The 24,468-nt window shown below is 31.6% G+C and overlaps 2 protein-coding genes across 2 annotated transcripts in view; both read right to left on the bottom strand.

The window, feature by feature from the left end:
- The window catches only part of LOC143065269 (uncharacterized), a 104,814-nt gene that overhangs the window by 5,884 nt on the left and 74,462 nt on the right, over positions 1–24,468 (bottom strand). The window lies entirely within an intron of this gene.
- LOC143052105 (uncharacterized) overlaps positions 3,796–24,468 on the bottom strand; it is a 37,660-nt gene continuing 16,987 nt past the window's right edge. Inside the window, exons 4-8 of the mRNA XM_076225070.1 lie at positions 24,273–24,404; positions 22,529–22,660; positions 20,832–20,966; positions 19,120–19,254; positions 3,796–3,932 (exon numbers count right to left, since the gene is read on the bottom strand). Coding sequence (XP_076081185.1) covers positions 19,142–19,254; positions 20,832–20,966; positions 22,529–22,660; positions 24,273–24,404 — 512 coding nt within the window. The 3' untranslated portion in view covers positions 3,796–3,932; positions 19,120–19,141. The remainder of the gene's footprint in view (positions 3,933–19,119; positions 19,255–20,831; positions 20,967–22,528; positions 22,661–24,272; positions 24,405–24,468) is intronic.

The raw sequence follows: 24,468 nt of genomic DNA, 5'->3' as shown, positions 1-24,468 counted from the left end.
TAAAAACGTATAATAAACATAATTTTATTATGTCACTGTCTTTTGGCTTTCTTCTGCAAATATATTATGAATTATGAAAAGTGCATTCAAGTTCTTTCAAGTTTAAAATATTTATATTTTACATTTTTATACTAAGTGTTTTAGTCTTCCCTGATACAAAACTTGGTAATATCCCATTAAATAACAAAAAGGTTATTGACATTTTTATAAAGGTCAGGACATTCATCATGACAAAGATCAAGTTGGTCAGGTCAATTTTTCTAACATTTCAAAAATTAACAAACATTTTTTTTCTCATAAATGCCTATATTTAATGCTATCATCTTCCTTGGTAGGGAACTTAAGTAATTTTTTTCAATAATAAAAAAGTTATTTACATTTACTTCATCGGTCAGGACATTAGTTGGTCAGGTCAAGTTTTCTAACTCTTTAAATTATTTTGTTAAAATCTTTTTCTTGTATCTCTATATTAAGTATCATAATCTTCCTTGATATCAAATTTGAAATTGATCCTTTAAAGAATAAAAAAAACTTATAAGCATTTTACAACGGTCAGGACATAAGTCTCGGGAAAGACGTAGTTAGTCAGGTTAGGTTTTCTAACTCTTGAAAAAAAAACTTTTATATTTTTGTATTAAATGTTTTAATCTTTCTTGGTATTAAATTTGAAGTCTATCCTGTCAATAAAAAACATCTTTTATCCGTTTCATACCGGTCAGGGCATTAGTAGTTTCAAAGTCAAGTTGGTCAGATCATGTTTTCTAACTCTTATAAATATTTTTAAAAATTTAAAAATTTTATTTTTTAAAGATAAGATGCCATCTTGCTTGATTCTAAATTTCAAGTAAATCCTTCCAATAATGAAAAAAAAGTATTTAGCATTTTCATTTCCGACAGGACACTGTCAGGACATTAGTGTAATCCTGGATTTAACCTGTTTTATTAGTTAGTTTACCCTCTCACTTGTATATATAATACAGTCGTATAAAAAATTCTAATATATTGTAATCGATGTGGGTACAGACGGTCATACAAAACAGGTAAAAATGAAGAAAAAAAATAAGAGTACAGTAGTCATTATCTTTATCCTTATAAAACAAACAGATATATAAACAAACATTTAACAAGACATAGTAACACAATGACGGGATGTATAAGTACAGAGTCACATCACATGGAAGAAAGAAACTAAGACAAAGCACAATAGCAAAAATAAAAAACAATAATACAGAATTTTAATGAAACAATAACACAATGAAGGAATGTATAGGTAAAGAGCCACGTCATATATAAGAAAGAACACAAAGGGCATAAAAAGCATATTAGCAAAATAGAAAGACCGGTTACAAAAATTGTATTAGAGCATTAACACATAAGGGATGGTCAATGGATACCACCAAAAGAACAGAATAAACTGCAAAAGTAATATTCGCAACGACAAATAAAAGAAAAACACGTGCTCATAAACACCGTGTATCATCGGTAAAGCGGATTTAGGAAATAGGATATACAAGGTATTAAAAGTAAATAGAAATCAAAATTGATACAACAAATCAATAAACAACTGTCAAGGGGTAGTTTAATTGAAAAATGGGAACGCATGGAAAACATAATACGTTTTACATGTGTTCTGTATTTTGTTTTTGGTTATCAATGTCACGATACGGTAAACCTTGGCAACAAACTCGAACGTTCATTAACTGGCGATCAAACACTGAATGGAATATAATTTGTTTATAATAAATTATAGATTTGTGATCAATATAAAAAAACGTACATGCAAGACTTAGCTCATTACATATATAAAATTGAGAATGGAAAGGGGGAATGTGCCAAAGAGACAACAACCCGACCATAGAAAAAAACCAATATGCATGCATTGGTTCATTAATTTCGATAACAGTAAGATACAAAAAAATTACTCGTGTCATATGACTTCTATTTTATAAACAAATCCTGTCAGTGGCGGTCATATAATGATAGTTTATTGGCAATACTCTCCAATAAAATGTTTAAAACTTTAAGTTTACTTATTGTATAAATAACCTGCTTATTGTGAAATAATGATTTTGTAATACAGTAATAAATATAACTTTGCAATGCTATATAATTCAGATAACAATGACGTTTTAAAGCGTATGACGATATTTTCCCAAACTTTTTTTTTTAAATGTATTAACGTTTCCATCAGTATATACATGTAGTTGCTATGTTATTAACTGTATTAAATACCATCAAAAGTAAATGACAGGGCTCCTGATAAAATATATATCCGTTAGCACTATGCAAAGTATATGTTGTATTTTCATTCACGAATGTCTAATAAAATAAGGTCGGAACTGTATATTTCAGAATCTTTTAATTTTATTATCAAGCTATTTATATTGACAATGTTTTTATAATATATATCTTATGTAGACGAATACTAAAAGATATAAAAAAGATGTGGTATGGTTGCCAATGAAACAACTCTCCAAAAAAGACTAAATGACACAGAAATTAACAACTATAGGTCATCGTACGGCCTTTAACAATAAACAAAGCCCATACCGCATAGTCAGCTTTAAAAGGCCACGAAATGACAATGTAAAACAATTAAAACGAGAAAACTACAAAATTAATGTAACAGCCTTATCTATGTGCAAAATAGATCAAAAACAAATATGTAACACATTATCGAACGGCAACCACTGAATTACAGGATCCTGACATGGGGCAGGTACATACATATAGAATGTGGCGGGGTTAAACATGTTAGCAAGATGCCAACAATCCCCTATCTTGGGACAGTGGTGTAACAGTACAACATAAGAAAAACTTAAAAAAAAAAACCAAACGATTGAAAACTTATCAGATGGATACAAATAGAATTGCATCTAACAAAAACATAGGTGACGTTGCCGGGTACTTGTATATCCCAATGTGCAACGACAAAAAGAAAAGTGCATATCTGAGAGTACTCGCAGCTAATCCAAAGCTACTAACAAGTAATAAAAAAATCATGCTTCTAAGACTACATTTTCAATTGGTAAACGCTAAGCATCCAATGAAGTTAGTGTAAAGACGCCTTAAACAGTCAGAGAAAAGCATGGCATTGTGCACTGCCAAGATACAGGCATCGACAGATTTTGGATCTATGAATGTATATATGTATATAACAGTAATATTTAGTTTGTTTTTAATTAATTGATAACAATATCAAAATTAATACCAATAAAAACAATATTAATGATCTAATTACACTGTTGAATTGGTAACCTTTTGGGATAAGTTTAAGTTCTAAATGTCCAGGCACGGTAAACAACATCTCCGAAAAAATCAGGTTGTGCTATCCCGTTTGAAATAAGTTTTCTACAAGTTCAACAAACTTCAAAACCAAATTTCTATATCTTTGGAATAATTTATTAAAGATTTTAAGTTATTTGTTGTAACGAAATACCTAGCTTTAAAATTTACCAGTAATACAAAGAAAATGGTCGTTAAAATAAAAATTCACAACAGACAAAAGAATAGCAATCGCGTTGTGAAATATAAACACCATAAGATGGTGCTAAAAGGGAAACGTAAAAATAGGGAACGAAAATCGCCCCTTTTGTCGTTAATTTTAGTGTGGAATTTCCCGTGTAAAACCGAAATATCTAAATCTATGAAATGACAGTTATTAACGTTTAAATTTGATTTATTCAAAGTAAGTTACTTTTGGTAAATTTCGGCAGTATATTTAGAAAATTCTTGATTATTTAACGAATGAATCAGTTGAATGCAATTTTGATGTATTTTATACTACATGTACCTGTGATAGAAGCACCCTCCGATATACACACCAGCAGATATTACTATTATTGTTGTTAAAACTCCTCCAAATAATCCATAAGACATCATAATTCCATCTCTTTCTACAGTAGTTGTTTGAGATTCTGATTTTTCTAAGCCTTAAAATATTAAGGAATGAAACCAAAAGTGAATTTCACACAGTACATATATGTTGATCTTCGTGTCAATATCAGTTATCGCGGCCAAAAATTATTTCTGAGTACTTCCAGTTACCTTGCTCTTGCATTGTATCCATTTGATAATATATAGAAATTGTGTGTTTGTTCAAATAATCCTGACAATTAGCTCATGAATATTTGGAAGTGTACGAATCCAGTTTGGTTAGTATACAATAAATCCTTTTTTTGTATCGACCGAATAGAATATATTGAATGAGGACGACTGTAGTGACCTAACACAAAGGTTACATTATCAATCAACAACTTTAAAAGACGGACGAAAGATACCAGAGTCAAACTTATACTCGAAAATAAACTGACAACGCCATGGCTAAAAATGAAAAAGACAAACAGACAAACAATAGTTCACATGACACAACATAGAAAACTAAAGAATAAGCAACACGAACCCCACATTAAAACTTCAAAATTGAGTATTTCTAGAATATATTTTAATAACATTCTGCACGCTCTATGCAATATGCCGTTTTTTTAACGAAAAGTCAAAAACAGCAGTGTTGGCGTGCAAACTGAGTAAATCAACTATTCATGTGATCAAGTTTTAACGAATCACAAATCTTATAAAATATTCGATTCATAATATATATGTGTAGGACTCTAATGTGCGATGGAGACGCTAAAGTGCGATGGTCACGCTCAAGTGCGATGGTTTACGCTAAAGTACGCTGGTGTATCACGTTAAAGTACGCTGGTGTATCACGTTAAAGTATTGACATACGAAACGTAGTTTGATTATGACGTTAACAGTCGTTTAAACAAACTAAAAATGAAAACGCAGCAAGATAAATTGCAAATATTTGATTAACAATTTTTAAACCAAATATCAATGACTTAAAACTAACCGTTCTTTGTCGTCTGAAGCAAATGTAATTTTTTTCGGTAGCTGGAAGAAGAACTTGTATTCTGCACAGCAGTCAACCATTTTACTGTTTAGATACAAAATAGTATCCTGCTTTTATTGAAAGCGAACAGATACATTTGAATCACTGTTTATGTTGCAGTTTACTTTGAGGTCACCGTTAACATGTTGTCGCTTTTATTGAAAAGTAACGTCGGCAAAATAAAGGTACATGTTTTCATGCGTAAATTATAAATTGTCGGCTAAAAACATTACCTAGTACATTGTGGGCAAAAATAACATGGATGTGTAGTCTCTACAGAAAAGGAGAAATTAAGCTCGTCGAACATCATCTTTCTCTCTCATTTTAATTAATGCATCAACAAATAAATGTTACATATTCCAACAATAATCGAAATTTGTATTTGTAATTATTTACAATGACGACTGTAAGGAGAGGTGTTCCCATTAGTGATATAGTGTGTGAACGACAAGCTACGCCAATTACCGCAATATTTAATACGCCCGAATTGTTAAAAATTCATTAACAATAACTAAAGTATTTTATGACACTCAAATTACCTTTTTGGAAATCAATTTACGTGGTTGGTCAAAGGACTTTTAAATAAAGAAACGATCACGGAATCCTACCAGTAGATTATAATGCCTGTCACATATTTAAGTAAAGACTTTACTTATATCGAACGTTCTTTAATCTTTTTAAAATCCCTAGAACCTTATTCTATTGGTCAATCGCAATTTAGCTTGATGTTTACCATCGTAAATAAAAAAAAAAAAAAAAACCATCGCACTTAAGCGTGAGACACCAGCGTACTTTAGCGTAGACCATCACACTTTAGCGTGACCATCGCACTTTAGAGTACCATCGCACTTTAGAGTTCTTCATATGTATATACGCAGTTTTCATATTGCTATCTGTCAATCAACAACATAAAACATTCATGGAGAAATTGATTTATAAATATTTACCTTTTTGTTAATATTCCAACTTTCGACTTCATAATATTATAATGATCTAGCTATATAGAACACATTTAGTTACATAGTTCAGAGAATCCAAATACTCCATGTAGGCTCTTTGATATTTACTCACGACCGGCTAATGGACAAACTTCTTTTATGAATAGCTGTTTTATCTGGTTCTGACTAGTTTGCTATCTTAATTCGACTAAATATACTACGATTGACTATCTGTATTGTCAATGCGAAATAACTTAGACCAGAAAAAAGTTAAATAAAAAAAAGTAAGATCCGAGGAAAATTCAAAATGGAAAGTCCCTAATCAAATGAAAAAGTCAAACGCTCAATCACATCAAACGAATATCAACTGTCATATTCCAGACTTGGTACAGGTATCTTCTAATATATAAAATGGTGGATTTAACCTGGTTTTATAGCTAGTGAAACCTCCCACTTGTATGACAGTCGCATCAAATTCAACCACATCGACAACGTTAAACGAATAAAACAAACAAACTTAACAAGCAAAAATGTCACAAAAAGGAGCACATCAACACTTTGAGCCGGAGGCAGCAGAATAAGTATTCATGATTTCAAGGTTTTTCCAGATTAATATATGGTTAAAAGATTTTGTCCATATGGGTAAATTTGGGTCACTTTGCGATTGCATAGCGGCCATGTTGCATTATCATGACGACAGACATTTCAATAGGATTATAAATGTCCCTCAAATGAAAATGCCAATATGACAATTACTATGTTGAATATAGTTGAATTATACATGTTTTAAGGCATCTGTCCATGTACAAATTAGAGATAACTGTATTGTATTTTAAGCTCCGACGGCATCAATTGGGGATTTGATGATCGCAAATTAAGTTTACTGGCGACGCGTAAGCGTAGACAGTAAACGGATATTTGCGACCATCAAATCCCCAATTGATGCCGTCGGAGCTTAAAATACAATAATGTTATCTCCATTCTAATGAAACTGACAGAAAACAACGTTAAAACATGCATTTAAAATCTGTCATATGCCGTCTGCGCTTGCGCGTTCGTCCGATAGCATCAATTGTCAATTGATGCCATGTAAATAAGTGACGTTATCCAATCAAAATGAACGTTACAACGTTGTTGCATTAGAATGAACATTGTCTACTTTTAGATCTTTCGGTTTAGTTTGCAAATTGGAAGCGTAACTGTAGTACTAGTATTATTGCTATAACACATGACGGAAATTCGTTAAAAGACTCAAAAAGCAAAGATTAAGAACAGAAATACATATGCAAGAAAATGGTGTTCATGATTAGTCCGCTTATAGCAGGTTGAATTTCAAAGTGAAACAACTTTAAACTAACCTACTTTCTTTTTAAGTTTTCGACCAAATTCTTTAAAAAACAAGAGGATGATTTCAACCTTCCTCTTTCGTTAAAAGTCAACTTTTAAGCATTTTTCGTTAGAATAACACAACATTTTTGTAAATATAAAGTTGTCAGCATGGTCAGTGCAAATTCAATGTTTATAATTGATGTTACAACTTATTTTATGGCACAGCCAATATGTTAGTCCGGCTTTTTTAAATCAAATACTGTTTCATTAAAGGGGCAATTGCTACGAGATATATGAAAAATCTAATATACTATTGTTTTGGCTAAATCATTAATGAAATGCAAATAGTGAAATAATAATTCGCTTTTATCAGTTAGTAAGGTTTAATTTTGTCAAAATAAGCCAATAAATATTGACTACGAACTATTCACTTGCAGGTGAATAATTCGACTTCATTGATTCCGTATTCATGTGAACTTCAAATAAACCCCTTAGCTTGAGATGGATAACACGTGAATTGTATGTGTAACGTTTTTTTAAAGGAAAAGAATGTCAACATTGAAAGTAAAACAAAGCAAAATCATTTGATTGTCTGATTCGATCCACAACAAATGTATCTTATACAGGTGAAAGCGATGATGAACATTTATTTTTCATCTATAATACGAAATTAAATAGACCTAGAAAAATCCAACAGCACGAGTGTGCTAAATTTATTTATATCTATATTTATCACTACATCGTTTTTATGGTCATAGATTGACTTTAGAGGTCAACTCGATAGTTAATTAGATGGCATCTAGACTTAGATACACACAAAACGAAGCTATGTATTTTCACAACCATGCCCTGTTTATTGATTATTTTAGACTTTTAATAGTTTGAATAAATGTTTACATTGTTATAAATCAAATATGAGAATTTTTTTAAAATCGGTGAATATGAATTTGACAGCTAGTGCCCCTTAAACAACTTTCAGTAAGGATAAATCACTATGGTAAATACTTTCAATCCGATAAATGTGCTTCGAGGCAATGGTAACTCATTTATGAAAACTCTTTCTAACGAACTGTAAATCGATAGAAACAATATGACAATTCCTTATTAAGAAAATGATTTACATCCATTCTTCATGTTAAGAGCCACCAAATTCTACAATTTCATTATTAGTCATATTGTAATGTCATTTACTTTGCTAATTGTATTTTATACTGTATATTTTTCTTATTTACCTGTAAGAAGAGCATTTGCATTATTCACGTATCAGGATACGTGCACGGATCGACATATACGTATCGAATATATTTGTTTACAATAATAATTTTACTCCGGTCTCAATTAAATTAAATGCATTATAAAATATTTTCATCGGGACCAACTTGACTTAATTTATCCTTTCCTGATATACGTGTTAAACGATACGTCGATACGGATACGCCAGCAAATACTTGATTAATGCAAATGCTCTAATAGAAGTCGTTCATTTAAAAACGTATCAACAATATCATAAACGTTGACGTATACGCATCTGCAGATATACCCCAAAACGTTATGTGATCTCGAGCTTAAGACTATTATTGGTTTTTCCTTTGTCCCTCTGGTATCTTTTGCCGCTCTTTTCCAACAATTAAGTCAGCTACACACTTAAATAATAGCATTAGAAATTCAGCAATTGTCCATCTGTATTATTGAAAGTATAAAATTAAAGTTCGGGATCACATAATGTTTATTGGTACATCTGCAGATGTGTATACGTCAATTTATTGATACGTCTTTAAATGACCGACCTCTATTAACTTTCAATGAATGTTATATTGTATTTTTAGTCGTATGGTCAACTTACTTAAATGAACAGTTTTTACTAGTTTAAGAGGTAAGACCAATTTGCCGGGATTTTATTTCATTGAATAAGATAGGTAAATCATGTTTTTTAAAATAGCCCGATAGATGCTTATTGTAGTACATGAAAATACGTCACATCATCTGTTTGCATACCTTAAACATGTATTCCTAAAAAAACAATGCCAAGACTATTGATTTTTACAGAGGATGACCTTGAGGTCACTCCGATGTATTGTTATCGCTTAAATTTCCGTCATTCATAAATTATAGTCAAATTAGTTTTGGGTTTTCAACACCAGTGAAAAAAGTGCATTTTCATACCTGCGATTTCTGTTCTCCGGTTGTACGATGTTTCAACAAAATATGGAATCATTTCAGTTGTTGATTTAGTGGTGAAAATTTGACTGAATTATATCTTAATAAATACGATTTTATATGTTTAATTGGTCATGTGTTGGTGTTTCAGAAAAAGGTCAGGTACTCTTGTTCATTCATAAAATTATCGTTCATTCATAAATTTATCGTAAAATAAAAATCACTACAGGTTATACGTGTAGAGTAAATGACCACCTGTAATCTAAAAATAGCGGTCTCACTAATAACGACAAGAAGAATTTTAGCGACAAGAAACGTCAAGAACGGACAAGAAGAATAAATTAAGCGACAAGAAGACTATTTAGCGACATGAAAACTTCTCGTATCGCATGAGGATGACACATATCAAATAAACAATTATGTGTGGGACTTAGTTTTAAGAAATGATGTCAAAGTAACACTATGAAAATATTTTTAGTAAGATGAAATATATATTTATTTTTTACAGGTTTATGTCTTGTAAGTTATTTTATTTCTGTCCCATTTTTCAACATTAGCGTCTCGAAAGGTCAAATGTTTTAACTGAATGGTTAATTTAAATTAATTATGAAAATTGTTAAAATTAAATAAATAAAAGTAATTATTGCCCAGTTACAAACACTACCAGGGGATAATCCATAATTACCCCCAACTTTAGCCTGGTAAACTTGTTGTCTCCTTGTGAAATATAAAACATATTAAAAATGATTTCCTGCTTAAGTCTTTTATTGATATAAAGTCAAAACCTTCTTGCTTTTCACTAGACAACCATGTCCTGTCAGGTTTAATTCTTATATATGTAGATGAAAAATAAGTCCCCAAAATATTAACATGGCAGCAATTGCTTTTACAGCCTTTAAGGCTTTGATTTTTTTTTACAGAAGAGTGACCACCATGCACTTGCACTGCACTATAATAATAGTAGAATAGAATTATCATATACAAATAGATGAAAATTATATATACATGCAATCGTAATATTAATAATATATATAACAACAAACCAGTGTATTCTCTACGACTATTATTATATACTAGTAAGTATAATAGTCCAAGGTATACTGATTTCTTGCACTACAATATAATAGTTATTACGGTGAGGTTGAATTTCCTGTCATTTATTCATCATCCAAGCACGAACTTCTATCAGAAAAAAATATCTCTGTAAATTAACCCAAGTTTCAGGTATAGAGATGTGATCTGTTTCTGTGACATGCGCTTTTGACCATCCACAAGAACCTGCGGTCATCCGATGTTCAGTACTTCAGTACTTTGATTTATATTGATTTTATTTTATTATTAAAACCTTTTATGCAAGGTACCATACCACGTAACTTGTCAAGGATCGAGCAAAATAATATCGCACAAATTCAAATCGTGTTTTTCTCATTCTGAATATATGTATATCTGTATTTGTCCTGGTATTTTAAGGTTTCGACACATTCACCATTTCCAATCTCAAATTTATTTATCGTCTATAAGATAAGATAAGATAATACATGTATATATTTTAACCGGAGACCCGTACATCTTACATCAGTTGGTCATAGGTCACCCTGTGTTACAAACACATGTTATATTGTCTTTTCTAGCATTTTAACAAATCGGCTCTTCGTTATGATACAGATGCAACAGCTTCTTGACGTTATACCTACAATCACGATTTGTAGTGTAATTGATTTGTTCTGTTGTGTTGGTTTATTATCTGATGACTTAGGTACCGGTGTATCACTGGTGGTAAGCGGATGGTCGTAACTAAAAGTTACGACCATCCGGAGATGGGAGGCAACTCTAGGGATAAGTTTTTCTTTTCCGATTTTCGTGTAGTAAAAGGTTTATTTGAGTCAAACCGCTTGTCTCATACATACTATTCGGTGGTTTGATGATATTGAAACCTAATTTGATGCATTAAAACATTCCAATTTATTTTTTTCGCGACAAGTCGAAAACAATTTTTTTCTTTCAACTTTAGCATTACATATAGTGGCAGCTGAGGGTGAAACAAACAATTTTTTTTCTTCTCAGAATCAAAAACAAATTATTGTTTTCTCCGAAAACTGGAAACAAACTTTTTTTTCCAATAAAAACCATAGCCCTCCCCTCCCCCCCCAGAAAATCAAATGGTTGCTGCCTAACACTCATCAATTCAAATTTTCACGTTTTCAAATATTTAGTTTGGGGGAATTTTGATTAAAGTTTCAAATTGGTTTAAAATTCCAAAATTTTAAAATGTTTTGGACCGAACAAGGCAAGTCAAGAGTTTTGAACGTGTCTTTTATTATATGAAGATATTATATGATATATTTGTGGAGTTGTTTTCACCAATGATAAAAACTAAAAGGGGTGAAGGGAGGGGTACCTGTAAAGTGCGAAACAGAAGAAAACTGGAACGAATCGAACGAAGCAATACAAAATGAAATGACATTCATATATACTGAAAATGTAATGTATAAAACTAACCAGAGGCAAATAGTTGAATGAATGTAAGCGATTAAATTCATTAACAATGTAAATTTCTCAAAACTGTAGAATTCATTTTAAAACAAGAAACACAGCCTTGGTTATGATAATTCTAAGTTAGAAATAAAGAGCAAGAAATGTATCAAATCATTTTTAATTACAAAATAAATGATTTTAAGGAAAGGCATTTTTAATAAATTGTAAAAATAACAGTATCCTGTTTTTTTTTCTTCTTCTTTAGATTTTGCATCTTTTGAAAAGATAAACATTGTAAAAACTTTTTGAGGATGTACCTACTAGCTGATTTTTTTAAAAATCTATAATCTAAGATTGATACATTAAGTCGAAAGAGCATTAGTAAGGAGTCAAAATAATCTAAAAGTTAATATTGATAGGTTATGAAGGTCGTCATCTAGACTAGACCATTCCAGCGAATTCGCAGGTTCGTACCTCACGGCCGACACTCGGCTAACCGAGAGATTGGTCGGTTAATCTATATTGAGTATGCGGCTATATGGGCGATTGGTCTATTAATTGGGTTGGCTATGCGTCTGTTAAGAGTAAAACGCTTAATTTAATGTTAAACTCTATTAAATATACAGATTTTTGGCATGTTATAAGAACCAAATTAAAAAAAGTAAAGTGTCTGACAAAATGATATCTATCATAGAACATTTTGCACTTGTTAAAACATTTTTTAGTCTGCGCAGTTTTCAGTAAAACTAAAAGGCGTCGCACAAGTATGTAGTGTTTATGTTTATGCAATTATTTTAATAAAAGGCGAAACAAATTAATTTAGATATCATTTAAAGGACAAAAAATAGTACTGTGGTTCCAAAAAAAATAAATTAGTAAATATTTCATAATTGTAAAATAACGTGTATAATACCACGTTTTAGTGAAAATTATGGGAATAAAGTCTGTTAATGGGTTGGACAATTGGAATTGTGTCAGATAAGAGTTATTTAGCCATGACAATAATTTTGCTACCTTTATATTTTCCCCTTGAAAAAAATTTAAGAATGAGATGTTCCTGAGTAAACAAAAATGACAATACGGTGCCACATTACTTAGAAAGAGCATTTTTTATTTTGACTTTCTTTGCATTTCATTAAAAGATGTGTCACTTCAATAAAGCGTGATATTGATTGGCCTCTGGAATATGCATGAATTTTTTATTGACGTTTTCAATCAGCCTTAATTTTTGTGTCTATTCGAAGTAGAACGTTCTCAATTCCGACTGAAAGTGTCTTTCTAATACAACACAGGGTACATATAACGTGTTCTCGTTCTCATATGAACATGATATTTGTCACTGGACGTTAAACCCTAATTCGCCGTTTCAGAATCTAATGCATTCTGGGTAATATTTTCAAAAGTGTACACCAAAGCGTGGTGATTGGTTTAAAACGTCCCAAACAATTAAAATTCAGCCAATGACGTGACGTTATTTTCATTTTGGGGTACGAACAATGAAATTACCCATAGTGCTTTAGATTCTGAAACGGCCTATTCGTCAGTATCATCCAATTGGTTCTTTTCTTCTATTACTTAATCATATTATGTTGTTTACAAATCATTCTAAAGAAGAAAACGGAAAGGAGCGAATGCAGCTAAATTTGATTATTTTAAGTTTCAATTCATTTTATTACGTTTAGTTCATATTCTATAAGGCGAAATCGCGAAATCGAAAACGCGAAGTCGAAAACGCGAAAATGCGAAATCGCGAAGTCGAAAACGCGAAAACGCAAGTCGAAAAACGCGAAATTGGGGGGTTTTGTTTATTTCTTTGTTTCTGTATTCTTTAAATTATTATGTCATTTTTTTCTACATTTTATTTATCTTACTCATTATTCTTTCTTTATTTTTCATATTTTGTCATCCCAATATATTTTACTTACTGATGTTTAGTTACATTACGACGTTTATCTTAGATTTATATACTGGTTACCAATGTAGATGACAAATATGTGTCATTCATGGCAATTAAACAGAATCAACATGATATATACGATCATTCTTGGATGAAATTAATATTACTTTAATATTACACTTTTTGAAACCATTTTTATCAATTTCCAATTTCATGTGTTGTTTCCGTATATGTAATGTTTCATTGCTCATGTGTTGTTTTCGTATATTTTAGCCGCTCGTCTTGAGCCTACCCATTTGATCCGATAACACCCCATTTAGCAATAAAATTATACTTGTGTTGCCATTCATAACTCTTAACAGACCAATTAACAGATCGGGTTTTATATAACACCTGATGAACAGACTTTAGCCAACCCGATTAACAGACCAACCGCCGATATAGCCGCATACTCAATATAGATTAACCGACCAATCTCTCGGTTAGCCGAGTGTCGGCCGTGTACCTGAGTTAAAGAACATACACTTCATTTTTAGCCTGGATTTTTAGAAGTCATATTGTTATTTGGTGAAATCAAGCTGATAATAAGGTGGACAGTTATGTCCATTACGAAGTCCATGAGTAGCGTGTAGCCATTCATACAATATAAACATATAACTTACACACCTGCATACCGTGGGGTTTGTATGTGATAGTTGCCGCAGTACATTTAATTCTACCTAAGTCTCTGACATATTATCCTGGTTACAAGCTTAAGCCTGGCTACAAACTAGTATTTTATTTTACTCTTAAATTCAGCGCGTGTTGCAGTGTAAAATATATATCAACAATATTCCTACTTTCGTTGTTAATACAATTTTCATTGCGACACAATGGATTCAGTTTTCATTCCGTACCAATACTTAGAACTAATATCAATGATATATCGCAAAATATAATCGTTATGTAATCGATAAAAAAATAAAGACAGCACGTTCAAAAATCCTGGGTTGAGTTCAATATCGTAGCGGCTACGTAGCTGCTATCAATATCTATGTGGCAACTAGTCTATAGCTACACGTTCAATAGTCAAAATCTACGTAGCACTATTCGTAGCTGCTACGGTATTGAACTCAACACGGGACTCCGAAGTGTATTTGTGGATTTAATTTCCGCATGAACCACCAACAGCCGAATATTTAAAGGCCTATAGTTTATAAGAACTGCAATAGCTGATTAAAAGTTTAAGATGATTGTTCAGAATTGTACGTTTAATAATTTCATCTGCCGACATGATTGCAGATAAAAAAAAAATTCGAAAATAAAAAAAAAAATATGAGGGAATACACGTGCATTTAATAATTCTATGCCTTAACGTACAGTAAAAGAATATTAATTCTCAACCCTAACATACTTTTTGGCTTAATGCGAGTTGATAAGTTTTCACTGTTACTCCTAAATGATGAACGTTTGGAATATATCAGAACTGTGTGTGTTTAATAATTCTCTAGCTCAATTTCTGCATACCATTATCATAGTAACAAATACTATTGTTTGTAACAAATCATATATGACATCTGAGTTTATTACTTTTACTTTTAAAATACATTAATAAAAGTTTGTCTCAATACTCGAGTTACGGTCATCTTTCATAGTTACGACCATCATCCAAAATAATATAGTTGAATTTACGACCATCACACATTTAAAGTTACGACCATCATGCTCGAACTTTTGAATGACTATTTTACGAAAATTGGAATGATTTTGTATATCAAATTTGGTTTCAATATCAACGCACTCACGATAAGTGTATATGAGACAAGCGGTTTGGCTCAAATGAACCTTTTACTGCACGAAAATCGGAAAAGAAAAACTTATCCCTAGAGTTGTCTCCCATCTTCGGATGGTCGTAACTTTTAGTTACGACCATCCGCTTACCACCAGTGGTGTATGGACGGTGGTAAAACATTAAGTACTAGTATCTACACAGTTTGTGAATTGGCGACAATATTGATGTTGACTGCATTTGTTACATATAATACCATGTTCAAAAAAGGTTTCGAAAAATTGTTTGTGCTGTTTTGAAACTTGTATACAATGGCCTTATTTTAAGTTATGTGTATACTACACCTGCAATATTTGGGCTTAATTGCTTTATAATCAATTCTCGTGTTACAGGCACCTACATCAGTTTGTGCCTGTAAAGTACAGGCACCTACATCAGTTTGACGGCAGTTGTTCCTTGAATATATGTTATAAATGTAAACACATGAATAGAAACTAAGTCAAGAGTATGGACAGTCATACATGTAGGAATGCACACAATAAGCGATACATCATTTTTTTCTTTAATACATGTAAAATGATATACTAATTATAAAGTCAAAATGAACCTGAATGACTCTATGAATTAAGCAAACATCCGAAAAAATATAATAGAAACATTAAAATTTAATATAACAACACAAAACATGCAAATATTCTGAACGAGATTCGAACCCTTTCTTCAAAACCATCATTCATTAGAAGTTCTGTGCTCTTTTTTTAATCTTTATTACGAAGTTCTGTGCTCTACTGATGGAGCCACGACCATGCTTATCCACATATTTCTTATTAAAGAGCTATATCGGTACAATTTAGCGATGTTACAATTTTTCTTTAAACGTATTTTTTTATGTTATAAGGACACATTAAACCAATTTCATTTTAAGGGAAAAAGTAGTATGAATTACAACAGTCATAAGAAACATAAATTTTTTGGGGTTTGAAATGTCCATCTGGGGGGGGGGGGGGGGATTCCCTGTTTTTCCCACCTAAAAAACACCCGAACTTCCGCATATTGGACTTTCATCCTCTTTGAGGGTTAAATCAACTATTGATTACACATATCATAATATATGTAAATCGGGATATTGATCAAAAAGCATTTTTATTTTTTGTTTTTAGTAAAGTTTTAACTGTCGGCACTTTTTGAATTGGCCGTTCTGTGAAAAAAATTCCCGGCAAATTTGCCCTACCTCTTTGTTAATTTGCCTTGATTAACAAATTGTTAACGTTTAGAGTTGTCATTTAACTGTGTTTTATATTATTATATATTTGCAATCATGTAGTCAACTGTAATATATATAGTTGGTTAAAAATGATATATATATACGCATTTATTTGTAAAGTTATATTTATTTGTCATTATTTGTATAAATAAATGCAACAGTAGTCTACCGTTGTTCAAAAGTCATAAATCGACTGAGAGAAAACAAATCCGGGCTACACACCTATACGGAGGGAAACACTTCAACCATGAGAGGAAAACAACGAAGCAACAGAACACTAAATTGCAACAAAAAACAAACGACAATTCAACATACAAATGTACAGATCAACGACCTATAAGATAACAACTGCCATATACCTGACTCGGTAAATGACTTTTTAAGTACAAATGGTGGGTTGAACCTGGTTTTGTTGCTAGCCAAACCTTACGGTTTATTACAACGTTCAATAGAACCTGGTTTTGTGGCTAGCCAAACCTCGCGCTTTATGAAAACTTTAAAGTTACCGCTAAAATGACAAAATTACATGACGGGAATATAGTACAAATAAAAGCAAGAACACCCAAGACAGAAAATACATAGAAATAAATGACATAATAATGTAGATTATCATCTACCAGTACTTTTTACTTGGATGAAATGTCCAGATGATATCTTATAGAATATTGCCGTGCGTGTGTATTTGAAAACTAAAGTCAAGCACAGTCTCATACTCTAGGTCTACCTAGTTCATTCGACATATGCACGGTCACGTCCACGTGTTTTTGGTATATGTATTTCTATTTGTATCCAGCAAACGAGTTACTGTGGTTTCATTATTATTCGTTGGATACCAATTCTCGGTGCTTTCATTGGATACCAATGTTTGTAGATTTCGTTGGTAAAGGTTAACCACGATATTAAATGTTGAACGAACGACGAATTTCCTGTATGTGTAAATGTGTCATTTGGTCCCTTGTGAAGAGTTGTCTCATTGGCAATCATAACACATCTTCTTTGTTATATTGACTCTTGTGTTTCATAACTTTTTATTATTTTCCAACTTGGTAAGGGTTTTTAATCATATGGACTAATATTTTTCCTATTTATAAGATTTTATGATAGACATGAGTTCAAACTTGTGCATGATCATTTCATTTGCTAAATAGTATGTTTTTGTGTGAACAAATGCAGGAACATCATCAGCAATTGTATTTTGTAATATCTAATTGTTTCTTGTCTTTGGTACTGAAGGGAGTACTTTTTTGGTTTTATTCACAATGAGTTCTAGGGAATCGAGCGATTAAATCCTCTGAGATAAATAGACCCATATCGACTTATGAAGAACGAACATTAAGATGTAGTTTTTTTTTGTTTTTCACATTCTCATCGTTGTTTTTACTGAAAATGATAATTTCTGATTTCATACCGCATGTAAACGCTTACTTAGCCTTCTATACTTTTGTTTTTATTAGTTTTGGGTGAGTTGTCAGTTATAATGCAATCCTTTATTCCATACTAAAAACAACGAAACACGCAACTCGACCCTGTTTGGTTTAAAACGTCACATTTATTTGCCAGGAAATTTAAGAAAAAGCAGGGGAGGATATTTTTTAAGGATTTTCATCTAAGGAAATATTTTTTTTACTCAGTTACTGTAGTTTACTAATGTTGATATCACAGTTATATATTTAAAATGTAAATAGGGAACGAAAAAAAAGAAGGAAACGCATGAACTAATTGGCGAAAGTCTGGATGCGTTGACAGCTGCAAAAAAAAAAAAAAAAAAAAAAAGATGTATGGTATATTCTCACAATCTATTAAATTAGTTTTTGTTATATTTGAACACCACAATCAGAACCGCCTTTACAGTAGCATGTACGGAAAAAGGGACAAATAAGTAAGATCAGTTCTTTAACTAGCGAATCTACAACTAGCTGATCTTTCTGTTTAGGCGTAGTGCATAAACTCTGAGTAAAGGAAAATATGAAAAAAAATATGCTGCTCCTGCGACTGATGCACATAACATAAAGTAAATGTCTCCCTTTTGTTCGGTGTTTGTAAATAATATCTGCGTGCCATAATATGAGACAACTGTGTGAATCCTATCAGAAAAGTAAGAGAAGTTATCCTTAAATCTTCCTTAAGTCGTTTGAATTTTTGCCGTTTGGTTACATTCTTATAGGTCTAGACGTATGAACCTATTTCAAAGGAATTTGATACATAAATAAAGGATGCGTGCACCAATAAATTTACTTTTTTCTCTTATATGCATAATACCCTTTTCAGCAAATAAAAATTGACAGAGTATTCTGTTATAACCTCTAGTTGAAATTATTTTCATTAAAAATGACAAGTTCATATATTACAAAAGCGGACGTAATGCCCTGTCTCAAGTTAAATATATCTAGTACTTACTATAGTTACAACTTGCACCCGTTTAGCCCGTCGCACAGCCTGGTTCGTAACAGACCCCTGTCATATTATCACACCCTCCAAGTTCACAATGACAATGGATTTTACAGTCAGGTCCGAATCTGTTTGACATACATACTACAAAAGTTTTAGTACCATAAGTAACAAAGTTCCTCATATTATCTTATTTAATTTTACAATAAGAAAATAAAGTGTGTGGTACTTCTATACATAATCAACATTACTGGACCATATGTTGGTAATACTTAAAGCCATACAACGAAAAGGCTTCCAAGATTTGATGTACTTACAAGGTCGTGATATATTGCCACATAAAGTAAAAATGTGAAAAAAATTGTGATTTAGATTGTAATTACTATGCTTAAGGGTTTTTAATCATATGGAGTAATATTTTTTCTATTTATTATATTTTATGATAGACATGAGTTCAAACTTGTGCATGATCATTTCATTTGCTAAATAGTATGTTTTTGTGTGAACAAATGCAGGAACATCATCAGCGTTTGTATTTTGTAATATCTAATTGTTTCTTGTCTTTGGTACTGAAGGGAGTACTTTTTTGGTTTTATTCACAACGAGTTCTAGGGAATCGAGCGATTAAATCCTCTGAGATAAATAGACCCATATCGACTTATGAAGAACGAACATTAAGATGTGTTTTTGTTTTTGTCTTTCACATTTTCATCGTTGTTTTTACTGAAAATGATAATTTCTGCTTTAATACTGCATGTAAACGCTTACTTAGCCTTCTATACTTTTTTTTAATTAGTTTTGGTTGATTTTTCAGTTATGATGATCCTTTATTCCATACTAAAAACAACGAGACACGCAACTTGACCCTATTTGGTTTAAAACGTCACATTTATTTGCCAGGAAATTTAAGAAAAAGCAGGGGAGGATATTTTTTAAGGATTTTCATCTAAGGAAATATTTTTTTTACTCAGTTACTGTAGTTTACTAATGTTAATATCACAATTATATATTCATAACATAAATAGGGAACGAAAAGAAGAAGGAGCGAATGAACTAATTTGCGAAAGTCTGGATGCGTTGACAGCTAAAAAAAAAAAGATGTATGGTATATTCTCACAATCTATTAAATTAGTTTTTTTTATATTTGAAAACCACAATCAGAATCGCCTTTACAGTAGCGTGTTCGGAAAAAGGGACAAATAAGTAAGATCAGTTCTTTAACTGTCGAATCTACAACTAGCTGATCTTTCTGTTTAGGCGTAGTGCATAAACTCTGCGTAAAGGAAAATATGAAAAAAATATGCTGCTCCTGCAACTGATGCACATTATATAAAGTAAATGTCTCCCTTTTGTTCGGTGTTTGTAAATAATATCTGCGTGCCATAATATGAGACAACTGTGTTAATCCTATCAGAAAAGTAAGAGAAGTTATCCTTACATCTTCTTTTAGTCGTTTGAATTTTTGCCGGTTGGTTACCGTCTTATAGATCTAGACGTATGAACCTATTTCAAAGGAATTTGATACATAAATGAAATGATGCGTGCACAAAGAAATATACTGTTTTCTCTTAAATACATAATACCCTTTTCAGCAAATAAAAATTGACAGAGTATTCTGTTATAACCCCCAGTTAAAATTATTTCATTAAAAATGACAAGTTCATAATATTACAAAAGCGGACGTAATGCCCTGTCTCAAGTTAAATATATCTAGTACTTACTATAGTTACAACTTGCACCCGTCCAGCCCGTTGAACAGCCTGGTTCATAACAGACCCCTGTCATGTTATCACACCCTCCAACTTCACAATGACAATGGATTTTACATTCAGGTCCGAATCTGTTTGACATACATACTACAAAAGTTTTAGTACCATAAGTAACAAAGTTCCTCATATTATCTTATTTAATTTTACAATAAGAAAATAAAGTGTGTGGTACTTCTATACATAATCAACATTACTGGACCATATGTTGGTAATACTTTAAAAAGCCATACAACAAAAGGCTTCCAAGATTTGATGTACTTACAAGGTCGTGATATTCTGCCACATAAAGTAAAAATGTGAAAAAAAATTGTGATTTAGATTGTAATTACTATGCTTAAAATAACTGCACGTGTTCTTTTACACAATACAATTGAACATTTTGTTTTTTATTCTATAAACATATTTTTATATCTTCATTTTCCCGTGTCTTTTTTAAACTTTATATTATTCGTAGAACTTCGCCCGAAAGACGACTGATAATTTATTTTTTTGGAAATCTGTTGGATAGACCAAGTGTCTATACTTACGCATTTAGACCGCGTGTATACTTCTCAAGTATTATATGGGATATATATTTAAAAGCAAGATGTGGTACGAATGCCAATGAGACAACTCTTCACAAGAGTCTTTCTGATTTCTAGCTGCTGATTTGGCCTTAACTTTTAAAGTAATGTAGTAATTACATTGTTGAAATGGGAAGTGGTGATTTGGCCAAAGTGAAACTATCGTAGAAAGGAGAAGGTTCAGTAAAACCCCTTTTTGGCCCCAAAATAAAGCAGTTTTACAAAATTGTAAAATTGTAATCTTTTAGCTATTTGTTGGAAAGTAGAATGCTTTTGATGCATAAATATAGGCTGTTAAATTTTAGACGATTTCCGTCTTAAATGAAAGTGGCCGTATTCGTGTTCATTCATTATATTCAAACGTAAGTTGTATTTGATGATGATACATAACAAATATAAAGGTTGAGGATGAACACGGATGCGGCCACTTTTATTTTTGACAAAAAACATCTGAAAAGTGACGTTGTTTGGCTCATTTGAGAGATTTTTCATATTTAAATTTGAATCGGAGCGTTTTTAATGATTAAATCAGTAAAAATCTTTCACAAAAACTAATCAAATCAATTGAATCGGAGCGTTTTTAATGATTAAATCAGTAAAAATCTTTCACAAAAACTCATCAAATCAATTGAAATAGACACAGAAGTGTTTAAAAAGTGTCCAAAATCTTTCGTTAGATGAACTTGAAATTTGAAGCCAAAATCGGCCCTTACCGGACCTACTCCTTTGCATTTTGTAAGTATTCAAAATGAAAATCCTACTTATGAATGCTTACAGGACTCTCAATGCTAAATACAGATATTTTAGTCGAAAGTCTATCTTTTATGTGCAGGTAAAATTTTTTCCCATCTTTGAATTTGTACCGATTTACTTACAAAAGCACTGTGAGCATTACATTCTGTTTAAAAATAATTATGAACCATTTGCATTATACAAAAAAAGTCATATAATTGCTTTTGAAAGGATTTCTATAGGTGAATTATGTTGGTCAATAAATACAATGCCAATAAAAAAAATGTTGTCTTGTTATTGTTAAAAAAACCTGTTAATGTCGCAAACATACATATATAACTTCCTTTCTCTTACCACTACAGCTGTCTCCCGTCCAGCCTTCTGAACATCTTGAATATGCACAACGGCCAGTCATATCATTACATCCAGGCGTCTTACAATGACAAATCTGTTCACAATTATTTCCAAATCTATCACCTTCGCATTCTAAAAACATCAACCAAAACAATTTGACTAAATCTAAACCATAATATAAAAAACACATTTTATCATTCTTTCATAACAGATTATCCCTGATTGTAGAACTATGGCTGGCTCAAGTCGAGAGATATGATTCCGTAACTTATTTTGGCTTTGTTTTATATAAAAATAAGTAGCAAGGCATGTCGGAATAGGAACATCACATACGCATTAGCATAAACATGCGTGAATTCAGATAACCTACATGGATAAAATCGTTATATAGAAGTTATATGGGAAATATTCTTTACAAGACGATTTTCAATTTTCTTCTCGATTGTTATCTTAGGTGTTGTGATCACCAGAATCCTAAATGTGTTATTTGAAAATATTGTTTGTACTTCTTGCAACAAATTTGGATTTTTTTTACAGTGATGTTAAATTGCTTACATTTGCCGTTATTCTTACAGAAAAATGTCATTATTAGGAAAAGTGGTCAGCTTTGAAAAAAATCCTTGTGTAGAATGAGGACCAAATAAAGATGACTTTGAAATATTTTTTTTATGGTCGATTGGTGGCTTGTTATAATGCAAAGCTTCTATGTTAATCCCCTAATAAGTTCTCTCTATTTGCATTGGCAATCTAAATTCCAAAACCGTCCTTCAAAGTCAACCAAGTCTGAAATCTCTTTCTTCATTTGTTCTCATCCTGAATATGCTTAACATATTTCCGTCGAGCAAACACAAATATTTTTCTCTTTGACATGCATTTTTGTCAAAATAATCATTCTCAGAAGGGAGGCGAAAGATACCAAGAACTGGTACTTGACTTATAGTATTCAAACAACTCGATAGTTGACGTTAAGCAACCAACAATCAATCAATAAAACACACAAACAACTCGCAGGTCAAAGAATGATTGCTAATGCCATGCTAAATAAAGATAAAACGACGAAAAGACAGCGGACGATGGAATCCACAAATGCAATATACAAACAAGTAAAAATATTCATATGTTATTGTCATGTCATGTCGAATTAGTCAACGACATGGTACACCTTTGTTTCACTTTCAATATTGAAATTCTTGTCCGTTTGATCATGCGTAACAAATCTCTAGCTATTGGGGTAAATTTAGAGGTCACATGAATATGGATTCAATGAGGCCGAATTATTCACTTGCAAGTGCATAATTCATCAGCCATGTTTCTTAGTTTATTTTGACAAAATTGAACCAAATTGGCTTGCTAAAACGAATGATCATTTTATTATTTAACGTATATAATAATTATGATTGAACCAAACAAAATCATATTCTTATCGTTTTCAAATCCGCTATTACATTGACAATAATATAAAATATGTAAAAGCATTTTTTTAGTTGGATAACGTTTCCAATCGTTTTTGATGGTTCATAATCAAGTAAAATTATTTGCTATTCATTTAAAAAAAAAAAATAGCTCTTTAGGTTTATTTGAAAGGTTTTAACTTAATTGACTGAACAAAGTAAAATACCTTGCACTTCAGTGAATTATTATGAAACCTTGCGCATTTATCAATTTGAAAGATAAATCTGAATATTATAGTTAGTTTTTATAGAAATTCAATTATTAGATATTTGTTTTATGATGAATTATATACTATCGCATCTGTTTCCCGACCAACCATCCTCGCATCCCAGAACATTGCATATACCATTCGTAACATCACAGCCAGGTGTCTTACAGTGACAGATATTCTCGCAGTTTTCTCCAAACTTTCCTGGTTCACATACTAAATACAAAATTACGAAACTGTAACAACATAAGACAAAATATTTGTATTTGGTCGATGTTTC

Source organism: Mytilus galloprovincialis, chromosome 1 (genome assembly GCF_965363235.1).
Source record: "Mytilus galloprovincialis chromosome 1, xbMytGall1.hap1.1, whole genome shotgun sequence".
NCBI classification, from domain to species: domain Eukaryota; kingdom Metazoa; phylum Mollusca; class Bivalvia; order Mytilida; family Mytilidae; genus Mytilus; species Mytilus galloprovincialis.
Note: the sequence above shows the minus strand (reverse complement) of the source record. Positions and strands in the feature narration are given on the sequence as shown.